Source organism: Brachyistius frenatus, unplaced genomic scaffold, assembly GCF_029030835.1.
Source record: "Brachyistius frenatus isolate BFR_SWC_R1_liver_20210118 unplaced genomic scaffold, ASM2903083v1 Contig_383, whole genome shotgun sequence".
Classification (NCBI taxonomy): Eukaryota; Metazoa; Chordata; class Actinopteri; family Embiotocidae; genus Brachyistius; species Brachyistius frenatus.
This window is the reverse complement of record NW_027210982.1, coordinates 180195-205121: the sequence shown is the minus strand read 5'-3', so window position 1 is coordinate 205121 and position 24927 is coordinate 180195. Positions and strand designations below refer to the sequence as shown.

Genomic DNA, 24927 nt, shown 5'->3' with positions numbered 1-24927 from the left:
TTGGCTGTTTATTCACAGTGATATGAGAAATATTTTGTGGCATTTCAACATGACAGAGTAGTCCAGCAGTTGGAATGTGTTGATCAAGTTGAGTGAGAATAGTAAAACTGTTGCTTTTTTAGAGACTTGATTGAAAACAAAAATAAGGACAGCAACATGTCCTGAGAAGCTGAAGCATGCAATTTCATTTTGGGGCTTCTGATGTGTAAGAATTATTACTTTGTGCCTCAACATGGCAAGATTATCCTCCGATGGATTTCTTGTCAGGGCCCCCATTGACTCCAACTAAACAAACTAGCTTTATCATTTTACCTAATCCTACCTGTTAATATAAATTGATTAATCAATTGGTAACAAATCATCTATTCTAAAGGAAAACAATACTTTATTAAGTGTTAACTCTGGTGTCAGGGAGTAGGACTATAATGTTGTCACTGCTTCCTGATCTTCTGTGACTTAAATAATCAATTATGAAGGAAAAAAGTTATTAGATGTACAACCCTGTTTCCAAAGAAGTTAGGACACTGTGTAAAATGTAAATGAAACACCTCAACATATCAAATAATGAAACTGAGAAATATTATTGTTTTATGAAAAATATATGCTCATTTTTTTAATTTTTTTATTTGGTAGCAGCAACACTTGTCAAAACAGTTGGGACAGGGTTAACAAAAGACTGGAAACAATGCCAAACTGCTGTTTGCATGTATTACATGTATTTGCATGTATTACAGTCACCCATTTAAAAAATGTGGTACATGTGAGTTCTCTCCGGGCTTCCTCCCACCATCCAAAAACATGGGCCTCAGGTTAATTGGTGGTTCTACAAATTGCCTTTAGGTGTAACTCAGAGCGTGAATGGTCTTTGTTTCCGTCTGTCTATAAGTGTTGGCCCTGTGATAGACTGGCGACCTGTGCAGGTTCCAAAGTGAGCTGGGATAGGCTACAGCGCCCCCATGACCCTGTTCAGGATAAAGCGGGTATGGATAATGGATGGATGGATCATGAAATAAAAAAAATACAACAAAGGAGACCATGAAAGGAGCAACTAATATTTTGACACAGTGCCACATGACTGAGTAGCTAGGACTCATGATGTTGCACTTCAGTAGTGCATCTGATGTTTTTATCAACCAATCTATGTGAAATGTAGATCATAATAATAAGTATCAAACCTGGCCTCTAAACAGTTGTATGCTTTGCCCAGTTGGTAATCCAGTCTTGCAACTGTAAAGTTCCCATGCATACATTTTTTAGCATTGCATTGTGTAATTTACAGCAGTAAGTAGTTTACAAGCTGCAGACACTATGGCTGTGGTCTGCCAGAACTGTGCTATCGCACAACATCAGAAATCAGATGCATTTGTTGTAAGAGCCACATGTGAAGTGGATGTGAAAACCCTGCCTTCATAGGAAGTTGGAGGGAAGGCATGAAAACAGTGCACATTTAAAACATTTCCAGGGACACATTAATTGTGTTGTACATATTAAATGTCATGAATAGAATTTAAAAAAGAGAATTAAAGAAGTACCGAAGTGTGTGTGAAATAGCAACACTGACACCCTGTATCTGATGTTGGAAGAAGATGGGGTTGGGGGCATCCAACATGCAGTTGGGACAGAACAATTTTGTTGTCTGATCTAACCGAGCACAAAATAACTGAACAAGAGCTTAAATAACTCAGTTTTTGATTTGTGTTATTTCTCACATACAGGTACACTTGCAGTATATCCTCGATCATAAGCTTTAGGTAACATGGTACTGTTTGCTGCAGGCGTGCCAAATTAGCATGGTCAGAATTGAGCTGAGCGGTGGCCACCAACTCAGGTTAGCCACCAACGGAGCAGGAGAATCAAAGCACATCTCAGTAAAGGTAAGAAGACAACTTGAGGCACACATTGCAGACACATTTAGGTATCAGTTCCCCTTGACAACAAATTAGGACGAGCTACATTTTAAACTCAACTAATTAGTGAAAGTGACGACACTTGCTGTTCACTGATACTTTAGATGAAATCTTCATTTAAATGCGGATGGCCAATAAATAGAAGTATTTATACTTTTCCTTATATTCAACTTGGTTAATCCTACTGAAACCCATAGTTATCATACGCATGATAAATATATCAAATATAATCAAACCGGCCATTTTTTAGAAACTCAGACTGAGACTAGCAGTCTTGTTTTAACTGTGGTCCAAGCATGCTATGAATATCCTGTCAGTCAGTGAGGCAGGAAACAGACAGCAGGCAGGTCGTCTGGCTGGCTCTACCAGGCCTGCAGGGGTCAAGCTTGTCAGGTGGTAAGGGTGGGGGGGAGTGAAGCAGGTGAGACTGAGAGGGAAACAAAGAACCAGCACCAACAGCCTTTCCTCCTCCTCTTCCTCCTTTCCGATCCCGTCTGCCTTCCTTTCCCCTCAGAACAATCACCACCAACAGGAAGAGGAAGTGATGTTGAGAGGAGGTTGATTTAAATTTAAATAGGGCAATTCCTTTTGGCCAAGTCAGATGAGGAAATCAAAGCTAAGAGAGACAGGAGTGGAAATGAAAAAAAGATAGAAAACACAGAGCTAGTGGTAGCAGGGTATCCTGTCTGGGTATGTGTGTGTGCATGTGACTTTCCTATTTATAGAATATTCCAGTAAGGTCTTGTTGTATTGTTCAGTAGTGAATTACAGTATTGGATATTGTGGGAAAAGTATAATTTTAACCCATGTGGTGTTAAAATGGTATATAGATGTTCCATATTGTACTGTATCATTTTAATTATAACAATAAAATGAAAAAAATAATATCAAAATGGCAATATTGCGACTTGCTGTTCTGTTGGGGAGTAATTAATTACATGTAATAAAGTTAAATAATTAAATTACAAAATAAGCATAATTGTAGCCTGCTAAAGTTACGATTCAAAATGTTGATGATTACAGGGGGGGTTCCAAATATATTTCTTTTCAGTAAAAAGATCAAATAGATAAGAACATTTATTCTGTTGCTTTACTTCTTTTTGCTGTGCAGGAATGTCTTCTGCAGCCATTTGTAATCTACATACTTGTGATTTGTTTTTCTGGCTGTGCCTTAAAATCAAAACATTTCAACCTTAAATCAAATTATATTGACATCGTTTAATAGAAGTTTGTTGGGAGGTTTACACTATAGTTTGAAATAGTTTGTTGGGACATTTTTAGAAAAGTAATCTAATGTAGTTACATTACAAATTACATTACTTTGATGAAGTCAATAAAATAGTCGCATTACTTATTACATTTGAACAAGGTATGCACCTTGTTGTATGCACAGCAACAAGCGTGGCTGAAGGAGTTAGTTCCAAAAAAGGGAGAGCGACTTAAGGAATGTGGAAGCGCTTTGGTTCCAACAAACCAATATAATATAGTACCATCATATCATGTAGTATTCATCTAATTTTATTTTTAAACACTTTCAATGTTATTATGAGCAACATTCCCTATCCTGACAGATATGCCCAGAAGATGCCCATTTGACCTTGACTGTGAATAAGGCCATGACAGCAGTTTGAAGCCCCCCCACTCATTTTCACACTAGCCTCCATCATTGTTATTTTGACATCGGGTGCCCGTATCTGCAGTGTCTCCCTTCCCACCGTCTTCCTTGAGAATGTGAGGCGTGTGGCATTGAGAGTCAGCGGCCCATTCCTGAGCTCATAGCACAGACACAAAGCATGTGGCACTTGACAGCGATGCCTGATGAGCGACGCACGCCTCCACGAGCCACAGCAGCCCTGCCTTTTAAGATGCGGGAGGGGTCGCTGCCCTGAAAGGCGACACCGACGCTCCTTATGTCTGTTCTTCCCCCCCACTTGCGGACTCTTGTCTGTCCTCGGCTGCTAATTTCCATCACACTTTGTCTTATGGGATGGGGTGGGGTGGAGGGGGTGGGGGTGGGTGGCTGTGTTGTATGTTATTAATACTATTGTTAACTGCACACTCAAGGCTGACTTCCCTGACTCATCTCATCATGTTACAGGTATATTGTGCACAACATTGAAATTGCCAATCCTGCTTTATATAATACCATCTATAAATATCACAGAGAATGCCTTTGCCAATTATGGTGAGACGCAGGCTGATTGTGGTGATGTATCTGGCAGCAGCCTTAAAGGCATTCTTCATGCATTAAAAGCAGACAATGTGTTTTGACTTCTGATGTTTAAGATTATTTTTCTCAAAGCTTCGTGTAAAAAGGAGACATAAATGAGTGAAAGATAAAGATTAGAGTAGGAGTGAGTGCTGATAAGCCATTCAAGTTCCCATGGACCAGAGGAACTGCTGTTAACTTTACCAAACAGTTCTGCAAACTCTGCCAGAAAGCTGCTCATTGTTATGTTAGATACGACACGGCACCATCTAGAGGCTGATGTGTGAGAGTACTGCACTTGGATTTTGAACTCCTACATGCTAACTTGAACATATAAGTATTTAGCACGCGGGAAATACAAAGATAGATGTGAGCACAGACCTTCTGAGACAGGCTTTGGATTGATTGTATCTAACTGCTTTTGAAACGATGAAACTTACACTGGCTAAAGCAATGTGTGTATCATAATAAAGTAAGTTTTATACTTTTTTTTGCTTTGGGATTGAACATTTAATAGGACGTACCAGCGTTTATTTCTTTACATTGCACTTCTTAGGGCTACAAATGTTTAATTATTGTTGCGTTGATTTTGTTTGTTGTCACTTTGCATCCATCCTCATTGTTTGCCAGAAAGTCTTCACATCCCTTACTTAAAAGTACCAGTATATCTTTTAAAACACAGGAAAAAGGTAAGTATGGTGAGAAAATTTAACTTAAAGTATCAAAAGTAAAAGTATTCATACTGTGGAAAAAATACTTAAAAAAAAATGTTTATAAGCTTGTCATATTGTTTTTAATATAAAATCTTAATCTGAAATGGAACTACTAGCTATAATGCTTTCAAATAAATATTGTAAAGAAAAAAAGTATAATACTTTCCCTGTGGAATGAAGAAGTTTAAACTTTTACATTTCAGATGGAAACTTCTATCTTCTTTTTCTTGCGTTGTTTAGTAGTGCAAGCTGTTGTAGATACAGTTGGCTCTGGAAGTTTTGGCTGCACTTGCTTTGCCATTATTTTGCAACCAACTAAATAGCTTTCTACTTCTTAGCATTGGAGTTACTGCGAAGGTATTCTTCTTCTTTTGGTTTATTGGCGAATCACAAAAAAAACAGCTTTAAAGGTGCATACTGCCACCTACTGTGTTGGAGTGTGTTGATTAATGCCATAAACTTAACTGAGTACTGATTGGAAAAGTAAAAGGGAAAAAAAATAATCCTGCTTGCATAATAAACACCAACTCCCTTGTGATTTTCCTGAAGTCTTGTCCTAATTGCACAGCTGACTAGTTTTGGGGGTCTGCCTAGACTATTTGACTCATGTCAAATGCAATGAGTGCACAGGCGGAACAGACAGGTTGGTCGTTTTTGCTGTGGGGAGGTTGAGAGAATTTCTAAGAATGTAACAAATGCTGGAGTAGAAAATCGTTTACCTTAGCTTTAATGTAGCGCTATAACAGCCTCACTCCTCTGGTTTCAAACTTTCCACTAAATTTGGAACATGGCCAAAGGGATTTGCTCTCAAGAGTATATTAATGTAGGCTCAAGTTGAAATCTGTATGGAAAACAGAAAGCAGTGTTGTTAACATACTTGCATCATGAGCCTGCCAGGCAGGTGCATGTTGGGTCATAAAGGTGTCCAAGTGAAAGGATTTGCATCTTGGGTTGTATTTATCATTTCACTTAGAATATGTGATCATGGAGATGATATCAAAACTTTAAAAGAATCCCCAACCAGAAACAAGTGTGCACAAAATACAGAGCAGATGAGGCTGTTCATTAGTGCAGCATAAGAGAGAATACTTTCCTTTTCCCATGGCGCCACCCGATGGGTTAATCAGGCCATGGTTACCCAAACAAACAAAGGAAAAAAAACAAAAGAGTTCTTATTACATATTAACAGCTAAAAATAATACAATCGGCCTAAATAGAGGCTATTTCCAGACAGTGCAACATACCGGTGACAGCGGGTCTTCTAAAAAAAAAAATACACACAAAAAAAAAAACCACCACTTATAAGCAATTCTATTTTTGTGGTTGGCTGTTGCTGTACATCCATAGTGTTTTTACTTGCGTAGTTTATAACAGTGCTTACACATGACTACAAAAGTTACTTAATATTGTTCGCTTGCCAAATTGATTATACGCGCTTGTAAAAACGCTGCATCAACAAGCTGTTTGCAGTAGTGGCCTCCGACCCACAGAGGCGCTGTGTCAACATCACGACACATCTTTATGAACGCCGTAAGGAGCACGCGGAAGGAAGCCCGCCATTAAAGCAAACTCACAACGTGAGTGCTTCGTTGAGGTGCACTATAAAGAAGGTGCGATTTGTTTTTCTTCGAATACCTACTTCTTGTATTTCAGTGGTTGCAGCAATGGCGTACAGAGGACAAGGGCAGAAGATCCAGAAGGTTATGGTGCAGCCCATTGTATCCTTTAAAAAAAAAAAAAAAAATTATTGCAGTGAACCAACCGACGCGGTTGAATTGGTTCCCACATTAAATTAGCAGCTAGGCTAAGCGTTTTCTTTTGCTAAAGCTTGCTCATCAGGCATGTTTTCTTTTAAAAGTACGAATGGCTTTCAGCAGGGTTGTTTTAAAGAACAATTTTAGGCAGAAGATGTGTTTAAAAAAAAAAAACTTTGCTAAGAAATACACTTGCAACTAGTTGTGGTTCATTGAAATGCTTTCAGAGGACCGGTGTATAGACGTAGCCGCGACAGAGACGTTTGACACGCCGATCTCTGTGACGTCTGTTACGTCAGAGCTATTTTTGATACATTGTTGACTTCCAGCATCTCCGACGTGATACTAAATAACTACCAGATTAATTGATAAAGAGAATAATAGTTGTAACTTCAATTACAATGGATCCAAAGCAAATGATCCCGATTGTTTGATATTGAAATGTGTGTTCTTGTGTCGTTTTTTTTCCTGCAGCATTCTTCATTTGGCTTCTTTTGTGAGGGTTTTCCGTAGGGGGAGCCTACATTTATTAGATATCAGCTGTTGAAATGACTAGATCTGCATCGGAGTGAAAATAAATATGGCACAAAATGGCGACAATACCTGTAAAACTTAATATAGGAAAACAAAACAACAACAAAAATCGAATCATTTTATTCCAAAAAGTTTAATTCCACTGTGGAAAAGTCTGAATTGGACCAGGGATCATGACCCCTCTGTGTACACTTGTTTTATTGTAAACATATTCTTACTCTATTCTGTATGCTTATGTTTGCTTTTGAACACCGCATTTCCTTGACTCCATGTACCAGAACCTCATTTTTAGGTACCTACAAAATGTAAGTACTTATTACTCCTGTTATAGTTTTTTTGTTTTGTTTCTGTGTTTGATATTCATGCACCCACTCCCATCAAGACAAATTCATGTGACCTAAAAACCCAGTTGGTAATAATCTTATTTTGTTTTCTGGTGATGTCTGAATATCCTATTTATTCCTCCCGTCCTCCGCAGCGCTCACGGATCCAGGTCTGGTTGTATGAACAAGTCAACATGCGGATAGAGGGCTGCATTATTGTAAGTTAGCTTTAGCTCTTCTCTTTCTTTTTTTTCAGTGTTTATGTTATTGACCTGGACTATAACATGATGGAATTCGTTGATTTCTTAGCCATTTCAACTGTTATTGACTGATGTAGAGTAATCACTGGACAAGTACAATTAGTCGGCCAGGACACCACCCGGGTCCTGGCATTGTTTGAATCAACCAATCGGCTTTCTTGGCGCGCAGGTCTGCACAATGTGTCTTTGAAGTTTTGGAGGTGTTCATGTGAGATCCTCTGCAGGCCTCTGTCCTACAGTTACGCCCTCTCTTTGTCTACCGAGATGTTTTAAATGCATCTTTTAAATACGTATTAATTCACCATAAGGCTGTTAACAGATCCTACACCCACAGCAGAGGGTCATTTGAAAAAAAAAAAAAAAGTTTTGTCTGGATGGAGATGTTAAAGCACAAGAAAAACTACTTGTGCAAGGACTTTGGTCTCCCCCAAAGACTGTAAATGAAGTAGACGTAGTTTCTGGATTGGAAAAATTTAGGCCAATGTGAAAGTGCCTTGCAATGCAATTACACTGAGGGCTGCTAGGGGTTTGCTTCAAAACGTTTCTGGCTCCATAGCCTCTCATTTAACTTCACTCATGAAATACAAAGTCAATCATTTTTTTTCCCATGAGTCATAATGGTGTCATTTGCCAGTCACTCCTTTTTTTTTTTTTTTCCTTTTTTTTTTAGCAGTGAAAATAATCCCGTCGTTAATTAGATATTAGGCCTGAAAAAGTGGTGTATTTGGGGCGCGTCTGTTTGATTAGGCCCGTGGTGCAGTCAGATTTCTGCTATCGATGGGTGGGGTGCAGTGTGCTCGGTTTCCCAATTGGATAGAGTCGGATCCACAACTCACTCCACCCCAGCTCATCCAAATATGGTCACTTCTGAATGATAATGATTAAAATAATTCAATTATGGTAGAAAAAAATTGGTGCACCCTGCTGTTTTCAACTTTGATCTACACACCTAAGGGCAAAATATTCCTCAAAAGGGTATCTTGATATAGAACCCCGTTACTTTTTGTAATAACACATCTACAGGTTTAATGTGTTCTTCAGCAACATTAAACTCAAAATGAATATTCTGTTCACATATTGTCTTCGTCATGGCTCTAAAGGCTGCGTCAGGGCCTTTCTGCTAATTTGTGTTCAGGGTGACATCCTTTCGTTGCACCAGACAGTGTAGCATCACCTACAGTACAACGTTCTCCCGTTCACCTCTCTGATCGTCGCATCCCTTCGACCGCTTCACATTTAAATTAGGAGCGGCTTTTGGTTTAGCAAGATGTTTTAAGCAACCAGCTTCATATCTAGCAATTTCTTGTTATATTTCTGTTAAATTGCAGGACTGCTCTCATACTGCTTATTTGATTGTCTTGTGTCCAAAACAACTACTGTCACTGATATATTTATTGTTTGATAAACTGCTGACAGCAGGACTTGAAGCTTTTAATTGTGAATTTCTTGTTTGACTCTTGGGTGGCATTTTTTTGAATGAAGTGGAGCAGAACATGCAGCCTTGCATAGCAGTTTGGTCATATCGGTTACGTTGATGTTCAAATCTCGTGACCAGACTGCATTCATCAAGTTCAAATGTGTGTTTTAGGACAAGTTTGTGCAGTGGGTGAATCCAATCAGAGCTAGCCTTAACAAATTCAAGATTTGGGTTTAGATACCAAAATGTACTGCCCAACACCCAATTGAACTGATTTTGGGTCACTGTTCTCCGGCTTTCTCAGGGATTCGACGAGTACATGAATCTGGTTCTAGACGATGCTGAGGAAGTTCACATGAAGACCAAGAACAGGAAGCCACTGGGTAAGAATACTGTACATTTTGACCTTTTTTTTTTTTTTTTAAGCTCTGTAAGTTAGCACTGGAACACATTTTCGTATGTGAATGGACATTAGGCATTTTAGGACCTAACCGTTCCTGAGGACTTTCTTGAGAGGAAGAACCCCCCCCCCCCCAAAAAAAAAAAAAAAAAAAAAGTTTCCCCAGAACTAAATAGATTCTAAGGCATTTTGCCGTTTGCGTTCGCGCAGCCAATATGACTGATATGACGGTCAAATTTGTCATAATTACATTTAAGATGTATCAACTGATTCACCAAATCGACTTAAAGCCACCTTATGATCTGGTACCATTTGCGCTGTCAGTAACTGCATTACTCGTGAATACCAACTCAACACTTCCTGTATTATTTGAAATTAAAAGTCCGATAACGGTTTATAAGAAAGAGAAAGGCTCTTTTGTGAAACATTTGCAGGAACGTGTTGTGACTGAAGTTGGACGATTATATAGATGGATAATCCAGAACAACCTCCGCTACGTCAACAAATAGCACTACATCCCACCACGTAAACTGAGCGACGTTTGATATTTGTCTTCATAAAGTCAGAAAATGCCTACTGACCTCAGTTACAGTTTTGTTAGACATTTTGGCTTCTTACAGCAGGAAAGGCAAACATGTGATCGATAACACTGAAACGGCTGCATTACTTTTGATTAGCTCGCTCCTGGTGACTCGTGCTAATGAGACACTTCATGGAGCTGAGCCACTTGGCTTTTCCTGCCTATTCAAAATTAGTCCTCTGAAGTTATAGTTGACACTGAGGATGGGAATTTTCAGCTTAACAATTGTCTTTCAAAACTAAATGAAATGCACAAACATTGTACAAAATGTTTGTACAAAACATTGTTTTGTACAGTCAAATATAATTTTTTTTAGTCATCAGAATACTTTTTATTTATACATTTTATTTTACTTTTAAAGAGTTTTTGTCATTTTAGGAGATTTAGAGTAACATACTTGTGATTTAGAATTTCTATTATCTTTGGCAAACATGGGGGAAGCTCATTGCTTTGTCCAGAAATGAACAGACACTTTGTATCCCTCTCAATCCATCATCTGCCTCGACTGATCTACCTCCACCTGGGTTTCTCTCTCCTTTCTTTCTCTATCCATGTCTCCCAGGGAGGATCATGTTGAAAGGAGACAACATTACCTTGCTGCAGAGTGTGACCACCTAGGGACAATGGAGATGCCTACAAATCTTACCTTTCCTAGAAAAAAGAAAAATCTTTTTTTTTTCCTTTATTTTTTTTTTTTTAATCTTTAGTATGTTTGTGCTTGACATGCATATTGTAATTGTTTCTTTCTCCCACATGGTTCCATTATAAGAATAAAGTTTTTTACAGATGCTGCCTGTATTAATTTATTCCTACTTTCAGTTGTTTATTTGGGTCAATGGACCGCACTGCCATCTAGTGGCAGACAGCACTAAGGCGATGCACTTATGTAGGTCAAATTCTTTGCTCCGAATAAAGTACAAAGGGATAAAGGACATTTATTTCAAACAGAATGAATGAATCTCATTGAGTTTTGTAGTGATACGTTTTCCTGATATGTTGTATTTGGTGTGGTGAAACAACTTTCAGTACAGTTTAAACAGCTTATCACTGCATGAAAGCAGATTTAGTTAAAGGCAACAAAACAAGTAAAAACAAATTTCAACACAGTCTATGATTCAAACACGTCTAGATAGTGCATTTTCTGTACAGACTACTTTAAAATATACATAACATGTTCTTGGATGGATATGACCTGTTCATTTTTATTGAATGAGAAAGATACAGGGGAAACCTGTGCTAGTAATTTATACTGAATTCAAATCTGGCTGGGTGGCACACTTTGCGAACATCAAATACTGTATTTTACAAACGACATAAATACAGTAAATGCAATATTTGGTCATTTTCAGATGCCAAATGATGTCTTGAGTCTTCAGTTCTTCACTGGTGAACCCGCACGCTAAATAAATGAAAAACGGATGCCGCTTGTTTTATTTTCGGCCTCGGACCTAAAAAGAGAAGCTCGCATGTCGGAAAATTGATTAACGTAATTACGTCGCGCTTTCACGACGCGACGCAACGCGTCCCTGTTGTGTTGACTGGGAAGCCCCTAGCGCGGAGCTGCCAACGCCCGGCGTAAAGACACAAATAGAGGATACGGTACGGAAAATGTGTATTTTTATTTTTATTTTTTTTTAAATTTTGTATTATTGGGATGTAATTGTGGTTGGCGTTGAGTTAAACGTTGTCGACATCATCTATGCTGTAAACGTGCGGGTACGTGGATCGTTAAAGATAATTTAGTTGAGTCGTTCCGGCGCAAAGCATCCGCTCGGGTTAGCTCAGCCAGTTAGCCTGTCTGTAACATCACACCGGGGGGGAAATAAACCTCCCGCGACGGTGTATTAATCCACATCTCGTATCTAAATCTATAGATATTTTTTTAATTTTTTTTTTATTTGTGTAAAACAATTGAATATCAGTCTGATAGCTTGAGGATTTAACTAGTTATTCGCTGTCGTTGGCTGGTTAACGAGCCGAAAATAAAAAGACGCAACCAGCGTCGTTTAAAAACAACAACAACAACAACATCAGCCTGGTCCTGGGAAATAAATAAAACAAAAACGAGTCAAAAGTATCGGCTTGGTATAAATGGGGGAGTAAGTTAGTTTATCGTTTCAACAAACCGGCAGGAAATTAGGCCAGATTGAGGCCGGGGGCGGGGGGGGGATGTGGCTGGAAGAAAAAAATAGCGGCTGAAGCTATAATGCTACCGATGCTGTTTATGGTGGACATCTCTGCTGGGAAAAAAAACAAAAACATGTATTTCGTTGGTGATATTTACGCGGTACACCTAATAATCACACTTAGCGGGTCGCGTCGTTTGAGGTGTCCAAAGCGAGAAGGCTGCGAGCGAAACGACACCGGGTCCAGTCGGAGATGGATTTGTGTGACTTTGAGGTCTGAATGTGTGAAGTTGCTGGCTTGTGTTTGCAGGGCATCGCTTGATTATTTGTTTTGGATGAGTTTGGAAGAAAGTTGTGACCAAATCGTTGAGGAAATGTTGCCCGACTCCCCAACTCAACTCAAGATACTAGCGGCTCCGTGTTACGGGTAAAAAAAAAAAAAAACTGCCACGCAAACTACATCTCAGCTGTTTTCACTACTGGTCTTTAAGCTGGCCTTCCCTCAAAGTGCTTGCTGGCCTACAAACACAAATATACATGGATTACGTCCGGTGGCATTATTGCAGCTGCAACCACCCCTCTGTCGCCAATTGCCACCTGCTTACTGGATTGTTTAGGTCAGATGTTGTACAATTTGGAGTTGCTCGTATTAGAAGAGGCTTTTAGATTTCCGTCAAGTTTCAACGTTGTTTTGCGAGTAATAAATCAGATATGGGCCGTGTTTGGACATGTATTACTTAAGTTGAGACACCGGGGCGTTGATCATGATAGGATGGGTCGTCATAATGTGAAGCCGAGTGGTCAAATAGATTCATCCAGACAATGCAAAGGGTTTAGTTGGGTTGTTGTTTTTTTTCTGTGGTGTTGGGATGTTGCGGATGAAGAGTCGTATCTTAACTTTGGTGTTCAACATTATGGCGTCTTGTAAGCGCTGAGGCTAGAAGGTGAAGGAAGAGACAATTAAGTTGCAAAGAGAACGGCAGCACCGAGTTTAGTTTTAAAACGAAGGATGTAAACACAAGTTGTCGTTGAACAGGTGACGTTGATGAAGTCCTTCTCAAAAAAAACTCCACTTTGGAGAACCCCGTTTATACAATTGGCAGCCAGAATCACCCTAAAATGTTTAACTTACTGCAATGCTGGCTTTCTTACAGGATGCAGTCCTGTACGTAAAACCATCATCTGCTAGTCGGACATTTTCTTTTCACTACACTCCCACACCAGTTTCCTGGAGAGGAATACTTTCCATTGTTTAATCAGGTATCAGCTGGTTAGATTTCATTTTTGTAATTTGGTTAATACGGACACAGTTTTGGTCTCGAAATGACATTGGCACTTGGAAATGTGAGTTTTGGAAAGACAAATATCGCATTGAAATGCATCAATAGCGGACACATTTTTGAAGAGTTTAATTGCATTAAAGCAAGACCGTAAAGTAAAGAGCTGCACGACCCTCGGCTTGAGGCAATTTTCCAACACATCTGTCTTGCTTCACGTTCCAGCTCCAACATAAGACACCCGGAGCCGATCACCGCTTCGCAGTCGGCGCTCGATAAGTCCCACCAGACGCACGGCGGCGTCCCGTCCGAAGCGTCCCAGAGGCAGCTTAGTGCCTCGCTGAAGACACACGCCAAGTCTTATTTTTTGAAGTAAATTGGCTGGAGGTAGCATTAACTGTACAGGACAAATCAGCCAGGCAGGAAGTTCAGAGTGAAGCAAAGAGCAAGCGGTCAATTCTCAAAATAAAGCACCCCGCGCAGACTCCCAATCGTATAGCACACCTTTACGTTAACGTCCGACCCCTTCCGGTCTCTCGAGCAGGACCAGGCATGCCTTCTCCCTCTGCTGACAGACGCCGCGTGTTCACTGTACGTCACATGACTGCGAAGTAATTATGAGGATACGTTTTCTGCAAACAGCTAAAACACTGCCGAGCTGTATTAACTTTGTCGGCTCCAGCACGAGGTTGTAAACGACGGCAACAAACCCGAAACGGAAAAATAAAAATACAACATTTCACAATGTTCATCAGAGACCAGAACATAATACGCGGACCGGTGCCCGTTGTGAAGTAACTTATCGCAACTCCCCGCGGAAAGACAGTGGCACAAATCACATTAATCTGCAGCAGGATGATGCAATCTTTGGATAGCTAGATAGAAAGAGAGATTAATGATCCCGCGGGGGGGGGGGTGGGGGACATTTTTTTTTTTTTTTTTTTTTTTGCTACAGCAGCATGCAAACATGCAGGTAAAAGCAATTAGACACGACAGGGTGAAAACAAGAGGTAGCACGAGATCTGATTCGTTCTGCGGCAGTTTTGTAACCGGGATCAAATCTGTGGTTTTCACCAAAAATATGTCAGTTAAATATCACACGATATCTGTGACAAAACACAAGCCCAGCCAATCCACCCGTGTTCTGTTCCCTCAATTGTTCACGCTCTCTAGCATTTGGTGCCTGCAGTTTTGTCCCTCCTGCTGCCCTCAATGACACCTCCACCCACACCCACCCACCCACCCACATCCCACACCCCACACCCCCACACCGTGGTGCAGAGCTCCGCAGCGGCTTAACGCTGACATACCGGAGCTTTCGGAGGAGAAACAGTAGAACGCAGGAGCAGAAGGAGTGTTGTGTGTTTTTAAAAAAAAAAAAAATCAGTAAATCTTTTCAGCTTCAGTTGAACGCGGCCGTTTCAGTTTCAGCATCCCCCCCCCCCCTTGCCGGGTCGCTGTTGCAGCTCGCCGAGGCACTTTAATAAAAACAGAGCCGTCGCAGCAGCTGCGCATTTCCTCCTACAACAAGTCAAAGTGTGGAAAAGGCCTTTGAAGGATTTTTTTTTTTTTTTAATTTTTCCCCCTCCTCCTCCTTTATTCTGGGAACCGGAAGGACAAGGTTGGCGGCGCGACGAGCACGGCTGAAAAGCGCGCTCGCCCTCCGGGCCGGCGCCGGGCAAACATTGACCCCCCCCCCGAACCTCAGACAATTAGGCCCCATGAACGTCGTCAGATCTGCCAACCGTCGCTCAGGACTACGTCGGAGGCTTCGCGGCCGATCACGCGCAGCCCGGCGGATCGGCAGCGCCGCGCGCAGACGGACATTTCAACAGAGTTCACAGCTTGATTTTCACCGGAAGGGGAATCTGTACGTTTCCTTTGAGGTTGTAATAAATCAAAACAATTTTTTTGTTGTTGAATTCTGCGACGCTCGTTCGACTTGAAACCACCGCTGTCGCACTTGGACGGGACTTTCGCACGGCAGTCCCCGAAGCGGCCACGTTATGACGTCGTGATCGGTGCATCGTTATTTGTAAATAGAAAACGTTAGTTGAACGTGTTGTTTCTCCACGATTGAGTATCGATTTGATTCTGACCTGTTTCTTGGCCGGTGAATGGAAGGGAGACGACCTCAAACTTTACTCCACCGAAATATTCTCAAGTCTTTGGTTATACAGCCATGAAATATGTGTCGTTCCCCCCCCCCCCCCAAATGAGTTTCCAGCTAAGATCCCCTCATCCCCAAACTTCATCTGGACAGTTCAAATTCTTCCCTCCGGTTACTCAGGGTAGCGTAGTTATCAGTCACCGGGCCATAAACGCCCCCATGTCAAGCAGATAACGATATTAAAAACGAATACATGTATTTACTACTTTGCAGTTATCTTGAGAAGTGTTTTTAACAACAGTTTGTCATCGCCAGATAATGAAAATGCCACCTGGTGTTTAGCTTTTCAAGGATTCGCGGACTATATCGCCGAGTTCTCCTCACTCCTTTTGTGTGTCGTGTTGGAGTAAAGAATCCCCCGAACATTCAATTCTGTAATTGGTAGCGCCTTTGTGAAAAAAACAAATTCTTCATTTTGTGTTTCGTATTTGTTTATTTAGATGCTGCCGTATTGATTTTGTTTTCGCTTCTACATAAATAGCAAAATGGAGCGCCACGGGTCAAAAAAAGCAGAATGAAATTCACTGCGATTCTGTTTTGTGTGTGTGCGTGTGTGTGTGTGTGCGTGTGTGTGTGTGTGTGTGTGTGCGTGCGTGCGTGCGTGTGTGTACGTGTGTGTGTGTGTGTGGTGCTCTGTGTGTGCGTGTGTGTGTGTGTGTGTGTGTGTGTGTGTGTGTGTGTGTGTGTGTGTGTGTGTGTGCGTATTAAACTCTCACTACGCTGAAAACCTGAAGAATACAGCGGCTTGCGCAGCGAGCGTTCAGCCAATACGCCAGAAATGTGATCGACTAACAAACTCTTTTTTTGTTGTTGTTGTTGTTTTTTTTTTATCTGTTCCAGATCTTGAATGAGTAGCAAAGACCGTAAAACACAGCTATGCAGACCATCAAGTGTGTCGTGGTTGGGGACGGTGCAGTGGGGAAAACCTGCCTGCTCATCTCTTACACCACAAACAAGTTTCCCTCCGAATACGTACCTACGGTAAGCGCAAGGAAGCCCCCACACCAGATCACGACGCAGGACTTTTTTTTTTTTTTTAACTCGACGCGAATGTTTCAGTCGCCACGCGTTCACAGCTGTCTTCGGTTGTTTACTTGGCTGTGAGCGTCCGGTACAACGTGCTCACGCGTGAGGTGGACATCGGGAGTTTGCGTAACCGCATGCTGTTTTAGTCTGACCAGTTCAGGGGTGGCATTTTTTGTTTTTTTTTGTTTTAAGTGTGTAACGGGACTGGTTTTCGGTTTGATAAACCCAACTAAGTACTTATTGGGTTAATTAGAGGTTCTGCGGTTGTACGGCTTAAACATCCGAGCGCCTCTTGACGAAGCCTCGACTGCGTCGTCACTCTTCCGGTCAGATTAACCTCGTCTTTTTCGGCCAGCGTCACCGATCACTGTAACAAACGGGAATTGAGAGTTTCAGGTCCTCCAGTGTGCTGGAAAACGATGGTTGTTTTGAAGGCTGTTGAATGCCCGGCACATCATCGATGCTGGCACTTGGGACATTCAGCATTTTTCAAATCATTTTCAGGAAGAAACTGGATACACACACTTTCATTATTGTATGTGGCTAACCCGGTTTTGGTCTGTGCGCCGTAGGTGTTCGATAACTATGCTGTAACTGTAATGATCGGAGGTGAGCCCTACACCCTGGGCTTGTTCGATACAGCAGGTATGTACGTCTGTCTTTCGTTTTTTTTTTTTTTTTTTTGTCCGTGTCTTTCATTTTCTTTTCGTAAAATGGGTGTAATCTGTTCGGTAAAACGGGAATCCTGCCGTTGGGTGCAAGTTGCAATCAAAATGACGTCTTTGTTCACCTTCCGTCCACGGACCGGTGTATGTGTATGTAGGGTCTTTTTCTATTCTATTCTATTCTATTCTATTCTATTCTATTCTATTCTATTCTATTCTATTCTATTCTTTATATAGCGCCAAATCACAACACAGGCTATTTCATGGCACTTGATACATTAAAGTCCTTACAGCAAGACTTTACAATATTATAGAGAAACCCAACAATTCAACAATTCCCACATAAACTAGGAGGTAACAACTCCTCTTTAAGGGAAAAAAAAAAAAAAAAAACGTCCAGCAGAGGGAAGGAAAAACTGCCTCTTAACAGGAAGAAACCTCCGACAGAACCAGGCTCAGAGGTGGGCGGAGCCATCTGCCTCCGCCGGTCGGGGTGAGAGGGAGAGCAGAGAGAGAAAATTGGACAGCATGGAGATAGAAGAGAAGAACTGTTGGTGGAGACGACAAGCGCGGATGTTGTGGATGTTTTTTTTTTTTTTTTTTTATCCTGTGGTGGCGCCCCGTGGTTTTGTCGTTTTGTCTCATTCTGATAGCAGAGGACGTCCCGCTTTGTCTGAAGTGTTGGTAACTTGTATGTGGTCGCTCCAGGTCAGGAAGACTACGACAGGTTACGACCTCTGAGTTATCCCCAGACCGATGTCTTCCTCGTCTGTTTCTCCGTCGTGTCCCCGTCCTCCTTTGAAAATGTCAAAGAAAAGGTAAGTCTGCCCCCTCACTCCCCCCTCACTCCCCCCCCCTTTTTGTTGTTGTTTTTGTTTGCTTATAATCGTGAAATTAGAATGCTTTATTTTTGAGTTTTAAAACCTTTTCGTTGACTCCCAAGACGTTAACTTCTAACATCGTGAAATCCCTGAAAGCACTCGAGCGTTCATCAATGCTTCTCCTGAATCCGAAGGCCGAACCAGTTGTTGTTTTACTGACGTCTGAAACAATCCCGACATTTTTCTGAAAAGCATCTCCAAAAAAAAAAACAAAAAAAAAAATCCATCGCTTTGCTCTGGTTATCACAGTGTGTTGATTGTTGTGTTTTTGTTGTTGTTTTTTTTAAATCTCCAGTGGGTTCCAGAGATCACCCACCACTGTCCAAAGACACCCTTCCTCCTCGTCGGGACTCAGATCGACTTGCGGGATGACCCTTCCACTATAGAGAAGCTGGCAAAGAACAAACAAAAGCCCATCACTCCGGAGACGGCCGAGAAGCTGGCGAGAGACCTGAAGGCTGTGAAATATGTGGAGTGCTCAGCCCTTACACAGGTAATGTATATATATGTACACACGCGTGTGCGCTCGTGTGTAAATACGCCGCAGATTCACACGCGCACTTTTGCGCACGCGTATTAGGTCGATGGCAAGAAATAAGAAAGCGGAGGAAAGAGGAACATGTCCACACCCGCTCTTGGCCTGTGCATGTTATGGATGATTTTGTTTTTGTTTGGTTTTTTTTTTGGGGGGGGGGGGGGCCCGCATGCCGCATGCCGCTTTGGTCCCGGTGATTGCGCTGACTTGCGAGCTCGGTGGCGTTTGCCGATGGTAAATGATCAGATGTTTTTCCACGCGGCATCCCCGGTCACTGCGAGCGGCCTCCGCCGCGCGGCCGCGTTCCCATTTTGCCGCGGCCGCCTTTAGCCCGGGTCGCGCGTGCTGGCATTGACCTGCAAGCCCGCGACGTCTTTTGTTTCCGGACGGTCAACGCAGTCCGCTCAAGAGCTACGCTCGCTCGCTCGCGGCGGCGGCGGGAAACGGCTGACGGCGCAAGTTTTAAGCGAACGCTCTTTCGCGGCGTGTTCGCGGCGCGCCTCCGCGGCGGTGCCAAAGTGGACGGCTTCGGATTAAACGTCGAAACGAAACGTCGAATCTCGACGCTTCGAGTCCCGACGTGAAACGAGTCCGTCCCGTTGATCTGTTCAATTAAGCCCCGAGTCCTCGTGTCACTCCCGTTGTGTCGGAAAGCCGAGGAGGTGCAGGCACGGCGAACGTGACTCAGAGCTGATGAGTTCCACCTTCGCTCGGACAGAGAACAATAGTGTTGACGGGGCTGAGCTGCAGCCCCCTCCCTCCCCCCCCTCCCCCCGCCACCCCGCTCCTTCCTTCCTTCCTTCCTTCCTTCCTTCTTTCCTTCCTTCCTTCCTTCCTTCCTTCCTTCCTTCCCTCCCTCCCTCCCCCCTCTCTCCCTGGCACGACGGTTGCGTAGCCGCTACTGCCGTTTCCTTTTTCCTGTCGGGCCTCTGAGCACTCGATCCCCGCTTCGCTGCAACGCTGCCGTCTCCTCACCGGCAGTAAAAGTCGGTCTCGCTGCACTCTGACCCTTCACCCCTTTGTGCCACGCATCCCCTTCCACGCTGTCGCCCTCCGGCGCTCACGCCTCCTCTCTTGTATTTGACGCGGACATTTTCCTTCTCGTTCTGCCACGTTCCTCTTGTCCTCCTTCCCATCGACCCGTCTCCGCCTCTGCTCTGTCCTAATTACGCTGTTGTTCTCCCCCCCACCCACACTCTCCCGTCGTCGTAGCGAGGGCTGAAGAATGTATTTGACGAAGCTATCCTGGCCGCCCTAGAGCCGCCCGAGACGCAAAGAAAGAGGAAATGCTGTGTATTTTAAACCCGCTGCGCCACTGGTCTCATCTCCTCCTCCTCCTCCTCCTCCTCCTCCAATAGTCATCATTCTCTGCTTTTTTCTCCCCCCCCCCCATTCCTTTGCCCATCCCTCTCCTTGTCTTCTCGTTCCCTCTTTCTAACTCTCTACATTTGCTGCTTTTGAAATCCCCTCAGTCTCACTCTCAGCCATCGAACCGATCTATCATCTGATATTTATAACTGCTGCTCTCTTCTGCGTTGACAGTGCATTTCAACTCATCTTTTTCGATGGCCTGACGAACCACCCGGAGGCCTATCGTCACTTGTAACCGAAGGCATCGTCGCCTTCTCTAACTCGGTTTTGGTTGTTGCGTGAACAAACTTCCTGTCTTACCTCCGGATTGGTTTTGGACCACACATTTTGCACTTCGCCACCGTATCATTCTCAGTTTAGCTTCTTTCGGTTTAGCTGTCCCAACAACAGCGGCGCAATGTCTTACAGAGGATGTCGAGGGTCATTTAGGAAGTGTCCATTGTTTAAGTTAGTCCTTCTCCTCGTCCTGCAGTAGTAGTTGACGCGGGGAGGGCGCTGGCTTTACAGGCTGAGCACTGATCTCAACACCAAACCGAGCATCCATTTCTAACGCCATTTTTTTGTACTTCTGCAGTCGACGTGCCAATTGAGCAGAACTCGGGGTCCGACCGAGGTTAAAGACGGGGCTTTTAAGTACTGAAGTCGTATGTAGGGAGTGTTTGGCCATGTGGACAACATAACCAAATAGTTTCCCTTTGTTGTTCCACTGTCTATAATCTGTTTAATCTGGCGTTGCTCAGCCACACTTCACGTTTGCGCTGAGAAATGCTGCCCGACTTATTTGACCAAAACTTTCCCTACATGTGACATTTAACGTGCCACTGCCCCCGCGGCACTTGTCGCGCTACCTCGGCAGTCCAGATGACATTGAAAAGAAAACTACAATTGTGTGAGATGACTTGCGAAACAAATTAATAAAGGAAATGGATCCCGCTCGCTCCTCTCTGGCTCCCTTCTTTTTCCCGGCGCTTCGTCAGAGAAGAGTTCAGTACGGTTAGAGGGCAGAGTTAAGCAACAGAGAAAGGGCTCGCCGGTTCACTGTGCAGTGCAGGCATTGTGTCACAGCAGCTCTGGTTACTTCACATGACCGACCTCATGGTGGAAGCAGCTCTGCTCGGGGGTGGGGGGGGGCAAACACGAAGAACTTCGCCTCGTGGGCCGAGCAGCAGTTCTGGTTTTATAGTGATGGTTGTTTTTTTTGTTGTTGTAAAAAGTGTCCTTTCTGTGTTTTAATGTAAAGAGTTCAACCGGTGAGGTAAAGAGAGAGAGAGGAAAAAAAAAAAAAAGGGGCGTGGAAGTGTTCAGCTTCCGTTTCTGTTTGCGGGGGGGGGGGGGGGGTGTTATGCTCTGTTTTTCCTCCACTTGCTTGTTTGACTTGCCTTTTTGATTTCAGCTCTCACAGATCAGCTGCACTCAAAATCTGCATGTGATTCGCCTTGTCGACGCGTCGTCGCATCAACTAACTGAAACAACCACACGTTATTCCCTTGTGTTGTTCGTCGCAGATCTAATTTTAAGCTGCTGGAAATTACAAATTTATTGTTTTGTTTTTCTTCCCGCTTGCCCGCCCGCCCGCCCCCCCCCCCCCCCCCCGCCCCACCCTTCCTCCTAAGCAGCTGTCACACCCCCGTTGCTTACGAGACCCTCTTAATGACCCTCAGTGCTGATTTTACTCATTCAGTTTTGTCCCTCGTTTTAAGCCACTACTGCGTTTTCCCTGCGACCTTTTTTTTTTTTTTTAATTTCTTTTTTTATTTGACCTGTGTTTTTTTTGTTGTTGTTGTTTTTTTTGTTGCGCTGCTCCCTCATTGTGTTTGTATGTTTGTGTTCACAGAAAGGCCTAAAGAATGTGTTTGATGAGGCGATATTGGCTGCATTGGAGCCCCCAGAGCCCAAGAAGAAACGCAAATGTGTGCTGCTATGAGAGGGCTCCTACCTTTTGCAAAGCACGCGCACGCACACACACACACACACACACACACACACACACACACACACACACACACGCACGCACGCACACGCACACACACACATAAATACACACACAGACATCTTAAATACATACACCCACGCCGCCCCCCTCCCTCCTCCCTCTCCTCCCCCACCACCTCCCCGCCCCCCACACCCCTTTTTCCCCTTGCTCTGCTAAGGCTGATTGTCCGCGTTGTCCTCCACCGGGGGAGGGTGGGGGGGGGGGACGGGGACTAGAGAGACAGCAGACGACCCAAGTTTCAGATAATTCTCTGCAATAATATGAAACTTCACCTCTTTAAGTCTCGACGCCCCGGGACAGAAGACGAACCTAACATGGCCGACAGGCTGCCGCGGGCTCCGGGCAGGGTGGCACAGCCTCAGACAGGAAGCCAGATGCCAAGCTTGCACCCAAGCAGAAATGTCGAGCGTTGGAACTGCTCGATTTTGATTAAGCCAGTGTTGAGGCCTCATTAAGTTTAAGCTGCCCAGCCATTTTTTTTTTTATTTGTCTTCAGCCGATGTAACGGTTTGCTGAATACAAGCCCCGCCCCCCAGCCCCGTCCGGCTGCCCGTTTGGCGGCTGCTCATGCTGCTGTTCCCCGTCGCCTCCGTTGACGGGCACACTCTTCGCCCAGCCCTCTACTGTCAACACTACCACTAGAAATGCTAACAGAGTAGTGTTGTTCTGTTTTTGTTTGCCAACACCCCCCCCGCACCCCTTTTTTTTTTTCTTTTTTTTTTTTTGTTCTTCTCTCTCTCTCTCTCTCTCTCTCTCTCTCTCTCTCTCTCTCTCTCTCTCTCTCTCTCTCTCTCTCTCTCTCTCTCTCTCTCTCTCTCTCTCTCTCTCTCTCTCTCTCTCTCTCTCTCTCTCTCTCTCTCTCTCTCTCTCTCTCTCTCTCTCTCTCTCTCTCTCTCTCTCTCTCTCTCTCTCTCTCTCTCTCTCTCTCTCTCTCTCTCTCTCTCTCTCTCTCTCTCTCTCCCTTTCTTTTTTTTTTGTTCTTCTCTCAAACGGACGACGAGTCGGAGATATTTATTCCATGTTCCAAATAGACACTCTCTTAACCACTAAGGACACTGTGGGTCTGACAGGGTTCAGTAATTCAGGGCAACACAGCTCAAGCTCCACAAAGCTCTTGTCATCGACGAGGTTGACTTGGCAGATATTGCCATTTAGCATGCAGCCCTCGTAATGCAGACTTCCACAGCGCAGAGTCGCAGTCCATTTAGAGTGTGGTCTATCACTTGAAGAACTAAAGGCGTCCAGTAGTAACGGGTCCGCTCGTCGACCGCAGGATTTGGCCTTTTAGATGCAGGGAACTTAAACAGTGTTAGCAGAACAAGCGGTGTGTTCTTCATGCGTTGCCAGGGACCAAAGGAGGAGGGTCAAGCAGAATACCATTTTAACACTGCTGTCACCGTACACTTAGGATGGGTACAGCAGAGACATCCATGTTGAACAAAGGCTTTTTTGGCTGGAGTTCTGTTTTTTTTTTTTTTTAGAAAAGTGATCGGTGAAAAGGGATTTTCGCCAGATTTCTGTGCCAGGTTCAGAATTTGGTCCCTTCTTGTAGTGTGTCGTATCCAGGCTGTACATCTTGAGGTGTACCCATCCAAACTGTATGGCGCTGCATGTAGCTGAGCCTCGGTCTCTGTTCTAAATGATAGGTTTAACAGATGTAATTATAATTATAATGTAAGCTGGCACACAATGTTAATGTAGGCTCCAGGTGTTTTTACCAAAATCTTTTTTTTTTTTTTTTTTTTTTTCCTTCATTATTTCTTTTTGTGCTGATTTTTATTTTTATTTTATATATATAAATATATTAAAAAAAAAAAAGAAGGTTACTTTCACTCCTTTTACATTTAGGGGTCGGAACTCATCTGAACTCTTATCTGCCAGTTTATACCAAGAAAACCTCTGATTGGTTAAGTTAAATAAAAACCTCTGATAGCAGAGAGACTGGTAAAGGTCACTTGTGATTGGTTGGTTCTTGTTTTTCTTTACTGGTGGCTTAGAGTTTGATTGATGTCCAGCCAAAGTCAGTATAATTATTATAACCTGTTGTTGTTTTGGTGCAAAACCAGATGCTTTGTCTAAAGTCTTTGTTCTTTGTATATGCATTCTTTTCAAAAATATTAAACTTATACCTTAATTGCCTTTACCACTTTTCACCTTGCCATTCATTTTTTTGTTGTTGTCATGACTACAGAATAGTAGAAAAACCTCCCTCTTATCAGAGATTTTTTTTTTTTTTCCTCTTAACAAAAGACATTTTATTTCCCGTCACAGCTTTCATGAAATTGAAAGGTAAAACAAAGCACATTTTTGAACCCGGTAGTCAAAGTGGCCTTAATGCCGTAAGTACACTTTTCTTTCGGGTAACATACGTGGGGGTTGAACCCGTGCAGCAATCTTGTGTTCAGTTTACGCTTCAAACGTCACAGCTGGACAATCTGGTGGCGGCGTGTTCAGCCAGCAGGAGGTGCTGTTCACTCGGATAACACCTCGGCTGCTGTTGCCCTTCAGTGAAAGCCGGTAGATGCAAATGTTACAAAGAGGGACGCCATTCCTAATTTCCGCTGTATTAGCTGATAATTGGATTCTGAGTTTTTGCAGTTTTGATTGTGTTTGCAGACTCGGAGTCATATTAACAGCTCAGAGGTTCAAACAATACAGAAAGTGTGAAGACGCGCACGGCAAGAATTTGATACGTTGATCTTTCCATTCTTATAATTCATCAGAATATATATATATATATATATATATATATATATTATTTTTATTACTGCGATTTGAGAGGTTAT

The 24927-nt window shown here is 43.1% G+C and overlaps 2 protein-coding genes across 3 annotated transcripts; both read left to right on the top strand.

The window, feature by feature from the left end:
* Positions 1 to 6385: 6385 nt before the first annotated feature.
* On the top strand, positions 6386 to 10793 carry snrpe (small nuclear ribonucleoprotein polypeptide E). Its single transcript, XM_069724587.1, has 5 exons — positions 6386 to 6547; positions 7396 to 7422; positions 7596 to 7658; positions 9422 to 9500; positions 10660 to 10793. Exons 1-5 carry the CDS (start codon positions 6494 to 6496, stop codon positions 10713 to 10715), a joined length of 279 nt encoding a protein of 92 aa, XP_069580688.1. The 5' UTR covers positions 6386 to 6493; the 3' UTR covers positions 10716 to 10793.
* An 842-nt stretch (positions 10794 to 11635) lies between these two features.
* cdc42 (cell division cycle 42) lies at positions 11636 to 22866 on the top strand. Of its 2 annotated transcripts, none has more exons than XM_069724588.1 (6): positions 11636 to 11696; positions 16511 to 16651; positions 17269 to 17341; positions 18070 to 18179; positions 18538 to 18735; positions 21983 to 22866. In XM_069724588.1, the coding sequence occupies exons 2-6, from the start codon at positions 16547 to 16549 to the stop codon at positions 22070 to 22072; spliced, it is 576 nt and encodes a 191-aa protein (XP_069580689.1). In that variant the 5' UTR covers positions 11636 to 11696; positions 16511 to 16546; the 3' UTR covers positions 22073 to 22866. The 2 variants fall into 2 exon arrangements, with proteins under 2 accessions (XP_069580689.1, XP_069580690.1); XM_069724589.1 differs by lacking the exon at positions 21983 to 22866 and adding an exon at positions 19990 to 20939.
* The last annotated feature ends 2061 nt before the right edge of the window (positions 22867 to 24927 follow it).

Bases quoted from the DNA above. Each gene is read 5' to 3' on its own strand.
- snrpe (XM_069724587.1), top strand. From the start codon at position 6,494: ATGGCGTACAGAGGACAAGGGCAGAAGATCCAGAAGGTTATGGTGCAG. The intron at 7,423-7,595 runs GTAAGTACTTAT...CGTCCTCCGCAG, and splicing joins TTTTTAGGTACCTACAAAAT to CGCTCACGGATCCAGGTCTG. The intron at 9,501-10,659 runs GTAAGAATACTG...CATGTCTCCCAG, and splicing joins CAAGAACAGGAAGCCACTGG to GGAGGATCATGTTGAAAGGA.
- cdc42 (XM_069724588.1), top strand. From the start codon at position 16,547: ATGCAGACCATCAAGTGTGTCGTGGTTGGGGACGGTGCAGTGGGGAAA. The intron at 16,652-17,268 runs GTAAGCGCAAGG...TGTGCGCCGTAG, and splicing joins CCTCCGAATACGTACCTACG to GTGTTCGATAACTATGCTGT. The intron at 18,180-18,537 runs GTAAGTCTGCCC...TTAAATCTCCAG, and splicing joins TTGAAAATGTCAAAGAAAAG to TGGGTTCCAGAGATCACCCA.